This window comes from Danio rerio, chromosome 18 (assembly GCF_052040795.2).
Source record: "Danio rerio strain M-AB ecotype USA chromosome 18, GRCz13ab, whole genome shotgun sequence".
Classification (NCBI taxonomy): Eukaryota; Metazoa; Chordata; class Actinopteri; order Cypriniformes; family Danionidae; genus Danio; species Danio rerio.
In genome coordinates this window covers 49,161,883-49,168,460 of record NC_141038.1, presented here as the reverse complement: position 1 = coordinate 49,168,460, position 6,578 = coordinate 49,161,883, and the positions used below count along the sequence as shown (strand labels likewise).

Below are 6,578 nucleotides of genomic sequence, written 5' to 3'. Positions count from 1 at the left end.
AATATTTTTGTAATAAACAGAAAAGTGCATGGATTATTTCTAAAATGACCTTCTATAGTCCTAATTATGGTTTAATTACTCAGATCTGTAGTTTAAATGATAATTGTAATAATTAAAATGATATTCAATTGACCACCTCTATAACGGTTCATACTGTTGTGAATGTGTAATTGCGCCAATCAGTCTATGGAAGAAAACGGTCTGAAAACAGGCAGATTTGGAGCATAGTGAGTGTTCGCATGACTGATTTCTCATAATTGTTTGTTTTGACCTAAAGCCTAAAAGTAAAGTTGAATTAGATGCGTAGTTTGTAGAGTTTGACCTAAAGTGAGCCGAAAAAAAGCTAATCAGGTCAGATTACACTAAATAGCCCATATTACCAATTTATTTTGTAGTTTTGCGGCAAGTACCCGTGTAATAAGCAGGATAATGTACATCTAGCCATCTTTATTCTGCGAGAACACCCGGCTAAATGTACATTATCCCCTTATTTACTTTCTCAAAACACAAGCATCTGATTTCTCCTCAACAACATATCCGAATGTAATATTTTAAATCTTTTAACAATTAATACATACCATACCTGTCTTTGGGACGTCTTCACCCTCCGAAATCACAACATTCTTTCATTTGCAGTAATTTATCGAAAGAAATAAAAAAATGTCAGGATGTTTCAGAGTGAATCTATGAAAAAGTGCATGAATTATTACTAAAGTGACCTTCTACAGTCTTATAGGCGTATCAGCAGTCTGATATCTCATTTTCTTTACAGTTAATCCTCTCTCTATAACAGTTCAAACCACTGTGAATGCACAATCGCGCTATAGCAGAAAAAAAGTCATTCAATAGTCTGAAACCGGCAGATTTAGAGCCCCGTAAGAGTTCACAAGGCTGATTTCTCATAAGATAGGTGCGATTTCTTATAAAATTGATGTTTGTTTCAACTTAAAGCCTAAAAGTAAAGTTAAATTAGATGCTTAGTTTGTATAGTTTGACCTAAAGTAAGCCGAAAATAGCTAATCAATTCAGATTACACTAAATAGCCTATATTACTGAAAAATATTGTAGTTTTGTGGCAAATATTTGTGTAATAAACAGAAAAGTGCATGGATTATTACTAAAATGACCTTCTATAGTCTTAGGCGTATCAGCAGTCCGATATCACATTTTCATTACAGTTAATCCTCTCTCGGTAATCCAGAAACAGACACAGAAAGAGTAAACCTAAAATAAATTTATTGAGACAGCGGAGAGCGTGTTCTCTCTCTCCAGCTCTCTTTCCACCCTTTTCACAAGGCAATTAAGAAATCATGCTAAGGCTATGGAAAGAAATGGAAAAGACGACGCGTTTTTTGTTGTTTTGCAGGATCTGATGAGGGAAAATCAGATTCCCCTTTATGCAGACCACAAAATACCCTCACAACCTGATTCAGAAGGTCCATTCAGCGCTATCTCCTTGTACCAGAGCTGTGAAAGAACATAATAACACATGAAAAAACAAAAGGCCCGATTAGATTCTGCTCAACGAGCATCTCTTTTGGGACCAAGATCTCCGACCTCTTACAGAGGCGAAGGATTCAAGTGCAAAAATAAGCCAAAATGAGAAACGCCTTGCTAGAGCAAAAGATGACCACGTAAGAGGGAAAACAAAAGGAACAGGCAAAAATGTCAACAGTGGAAACAGGCTAGAAATATACAAAGGCCTCTTAGCTAAATAAGACTGAATCCTTGGTGTGCTGAGCAAGGATACAGCAAATAAGCAGCACTGTTTATCAGAAAAGAGTCCCGTCTACTCAGTGCTCGTAAAACATCCTGCGGACATCAACATCACCTGTGCCAAAGTTTAGGGTTCAAGTCACAAGACAACACTTACACATGTACTGAAGACAGTCGAGTTGTCAAAAATATTCAATCGTAATGAAAGATGATACATCTGAATGTGTGTATATATACATTACATACTGTACAAAGACCAGCAGAATCAGTACAAAAGAACTCTGTATAAACAGAGATGTGTACTCTGTGAAACATACCAGTTTGCATGAATCAAACTACATGAAAACTGATTTCCCCTCTCCGTCGTGTAAATATCATTACAGTATCAGTGTTTCTTGACCTAACCATTGAAGCTGACGAGTAGTACATCTTAACAGGCATGCCCCTAATGACAGCCCATGAGTTTCATGGAAATACAATAATCTCCCTCCGTAGGTCCCCGAAGGTTTGCAGGAGGGAGGAACATTGAAGCAGCAATGACTGGAATATTAATGGAGAATCTTCCCTTCAGTCCTTGGGAGAGTCGGTGAAACCTTGGCTCGGACGTCCTTCAGCCTCTTACAGAGATTTTGTTCTCCACCGCTGCCAGCATTGCACAGAAGCGCGAGTTTTCGTTCGCCAAGAGCTTGGACGGCTCGTCGAACTCCACCACCTGGGTCACATTGAAAAAAAAAAGAAAAGAGGTGGCTTAAAATGAGGAAGCTTTAAACAAAATATCTGAAGGAGAACAATGGACTACTGCTCAGATACTAACAGATGCGCTCAATTAAGCTAAAGCAGGGTATACACAGAACTTCTTGAGTTGAATTTAATACCTCTTACTACCTTTTTAATACCTTCAAAAAATGTTTTATACCAGCATGACTGTAGTGGTGTAAATTAAATATCCTTCCAAATTTTCCGCACGGTTAGACAACCATGCTGAACTGTGTTGATAGTTTCTTTGTTGACATCGCAGCTCTGTTGAGAGACACTGCCACTCTGAGGGTGCTTTCACACCTACACTTTTGTTTCGGAACGTGTCTCGTTTGCCCAGTTAGCGGGGTTTGTTTGGCATATGTGAACAGGGCAATCGCGCTCTGTTCCGCGCCAAAGTAATCGCTCCGAGATCGCTTGAATGAGGTGGTCTCAGCTGGATTGAAACGGACCCTGGAGCGGTTCGATTACAGTGAGAAAGCGATCCGATCCGAGCGCGGTTATATCACAGTGTTTTATGGATATGTAATATGCTTACGGCTATATGAAGAGAGAATTATGAGCATGGCGGGAAGTTTCGCGAGTCTCCGGATGCCCGCAAACGAGTGATGATCTCCCGGTAATCTCGCGTCTCCCTCCCGGTCCTCAAATAGGCATCGTCGCGCACCCTTCTCACCCCTCCCCACCGCTTCTCTCCTCAGACACGGCGCGTGCGCGCACCCTGTCAATCACCACCAAACCACCACCTCTCCTGGCAGCTGAGCAGGACGCTGCAAAATAAACCCTGACATGCTGACCAATGTGAGGAGAGTTTACTCACACGTGACTTGTTTTAGCTCTTTTGGTCCGATTAGAAACTTTGCAGTGTGAAAGAGAACCGCTTCAAGAGCAACAATGTAACAATTGTAATCTCTGTTTCGGAACAATTGAATCGATTCACAGGTGTGAAAGCACCCTGAGAGGCTCTTTTTATATACAATCATGTTGCCAATTGACCTGAAAAGTGGAACATTGGTCCTCCAGCTGCTCCTAAAATGTACATTTGACTATTCTAGCCTGCTATTGCTACCTGTCTCAACCTTTCTGGAATGTGTAGCTGTCTTGAAATCCAAAATGAGCCAACATTTGGCCTGAAATTCAAAAATTTCTCACTTTCACCATTTGATATGTGATCTATATTCTATTGTAAATAAAATAAAAGCTTTTAAGAGTTTTAAATTATTGCATTCTTTTTTATTCACAAGTTGTACAGTGTCCTAACTTTTTTGGAATCGGGTTTGTACAATGAAAACAGCATCTGAAAATCAATTACAGGGACAAATATTGCTCCTTAAAGGGGACCTATTATGCCGCTTTCTACAAGGTTTAAAATAACTCTCCAGAGCAGGGGTCACCAATCTCAGTCCTGGAGGGCCGGTGTCCCTGCAGGGTTTAGCTCCAGCTTGCCTCAACACACCTGCCTGGATGTTTCAAGTATACCTAGTAAGACCTTGATTAGCTTGTTCAGGTGTGTTTGATTAGGGCTGAAACTAAAATCTGCAGGACACCGGCCCTCCAGGAACAAGTTTGGTGACCACTGCTCTGGAGTGTGTGTGTGTGTGTGTGTGTGTGTGTGAAGTTTTAGAAACTAAATGTGGTGTTTTGGTGTCTGTTGCTTTAAATTCAAATGAGATTGTGCTCTTTTTAAAAGAGGGCGGAGCTACAAATGCCTGTGTGTCAGCATAGTGGCAGATTTAAAAACAAGAATAATGTCCTATGCTAATGAGGGTGAGATGGTCACTAATGGGCGGGGCTTTCTCCCTTTGATGACATGTACAAATTGAGAATGTCAATCAAAGCGTTTCTGCAGACTGTTTTTCTCAAGTGTGATTATAAAATATGTAAAATTAATGCATTTTTACCGTATTAGCTGCTTATATTCACAGACTGTTGCCACACAACTGCTTTTAAACCTCTTATAAAAGTGATTTTTGCATAATAGCTCCCCTTTAAAGGAAACATTAATTTCACAAACTGATATTTTCCAGCTATAAAGACCATATACACTAGTCGTCAGAGGGGTTTTGCTGTACCTGGCCCTGATTGAGCACCATGATGCGGTCGCAGCTGAGCACCGTATGAACTCTGTGTGCAATGGTCAGAGTGGTGCAGTCCTGGAAAGCGTTACGAATGGTCTCCTGAATCAAACAGTCGGTCTCTGTGTCCATAGCCGCGGTGGCCTCATCCAGGATCAAGATCTAAACATTAAGAGGAAACAAAGTGGACGACTGGGTTAAAAAGATCTGCTCTGCTGATCCTAGTTAACATGTTAAAAGCGCCATAGACCGTATTGAAATGCACAGTTTTATTTGATGTTTATGTTAATTTTCACTGAAATATCCCTCAAACAGATTTGGAACAAGTCAAGGGCGAGTAAATGATGACAGAAATTAAATTTTGGGGTGAACTATCCCTTAACAGTACAGTATGAAATCAAAACTAACTATATTGATTATGTTAGGCATATTGATTGGCTGTTTTTTTAAAAAGGGAAGGGGATACCATCTCCCACCCTCTCTCTTCATGCTTCGGTTGGGATTACGTCAAACATTAAATAATAAAAAAGCACATTTCAAAGCGCTTCATGGGAGCTTAGTCAAAAAAAAAATTAATTGTTCAAAAAAAATGTAAATTAAATGCAGGCAAAACTAGTAATAATCAAAGGAGAACACAGTGGGGGAGAGGGACCTGAAATGACAAAAAATGTCTATATATTTTTATTTGACATGGATTTTGACTCACCTTGCACTGTCTGAGAAGGACTCTGGCCACGCAGAGCAGCTGTCTTTCACCCACAGAGAAATTCTCCCCATTTTCCACCACCTCAGACTCCAGCTTTAAAGGCAGCTGAGACACCTGAACAACAGAGACGAGATGCAGGACACTCAAAGACTCAGAAGCGTGGGAAGAACGGTAACAAGATGGAGGGATGCGAACAACAAGTTATTGAAGACACAATCTGAAATTTCATTCTTGGCCTTAGGTGAGACAGACAAGACGAGGGACTGCTATTATAGATGGGAACCTGAAACCACTTCACATGTGAACGCTAGATTTGGTGTGTCTTACACATTCTTTCATGTGCGTCCTCTCCAGGGCATCCCAGATTTGCGCCTCTGAATACTGGCTGAATGGATCCAGGTTGGACCTGTTGGAGGAAAAAAAAAACAGTACAGTAAGGCCCCGTTTACACTAGTGTGTTTTAGTTTTAAAACAGCGTTTTAGATCAAAAACGATCCACGTCCACACTAGCGTTTTACCTAGCGTCTCTGAACATATCTCCGTCCACACTACGCCACCAAAAACGTATATCACGTGACCATTCGCTCACTCTGGGCTTGCGCGTTCTAGTATTAACAGAAAGCATGTGTCTCACTCTGCATTTGGTTATTGTTAGTCAACAAATGCCGGTTGAACATTAAACGCGATGGCAAAGAAAGCAAGAGAGGTATTTTTGTGGACAGACGACGAGGTCGAGTTGTTACTAAACGTAACAAATGAATAACTGCACAATGGCGCCTAAAACAGACAATAGTGCAAACAACGCTCCCATTTCTGTGCCCATGTTGTTGTTTACAGTACTGTCTTCCGGTAGCGTTAAAGCCATGTGTTATAGTCATGTGATAGAGGCTTGACGAATAAGGGAAGGATTTGCAATGACACAAAAGCCCCAATCTGGTAGCGAATCTCAGCAGTCCCACCTCCGTTTTCAGATGTCTCCGTTTTTCCTCATCCACACTGAAGACGGAGCAGCAGCGTTTCACAATGAAAACGGCCTCTCCAGCGTTTTCAAAACGCTCCGCTTTCAGCGCTCGAGAACTCCAGTGTAGTGTGAACGGATGGCGTAACCGTAGCAAAACTTGTGCAATTTAAAACGAAAACACATTGGTGTAAACAGGGCCTAAGTTTTGTACAGTAATAAATGCATGGATATGGACATTTATCATATATTGGAAATCATTTGGAAGCCAAAAACTAATATAATAGCTGATAAATATACATTTTTTAAATGTATTTTTAATTTGGAAAAAAATGCGAAAAAATATAGATTTATTTCTGATGGTTAA

The 6,578-nt window shown here is 40.5% G+C and overlaps 1 protein-coding gene across 5 annotated transcripts in view; it reads right to left on the bottom strand.

The window, feature by feature from the left end:
• Window positions 1-1,219: 1,219 nt before the first annotated feature.
• Window positions 1,220-6,578, bottom strand: part of abcc5 (ATP binding cassette subfamily C member 5) — a 60,747-nt gene continuing 55,388 nt past the window's right edge. For 4 of the 5 annotated variants that reach the window (XR_015514202.1, XM_087291656.1, XM_087291655.1 and 1 more), the window contains 4 exons: window positions 5,581-5,659; window positions 5,254-5,367; window positions 4,545-4,709; window positions 1,220-2,428 (listed from right to left, as the gene is read on the bottom strand). Coding sequence is in view for 4 of the 5 variants with exons in the window: in XM_087291656.1 (XP_087147782.1) it covers window positions 2,327-2,428; window positions 4,545-4,709; window positions 5,254-5,367; window positions 5,581-5,659 (460 nt within the window). In the remaining variant the exon portion in view is untranslated. 5 annotated transcript variants of the gene reach the window in all.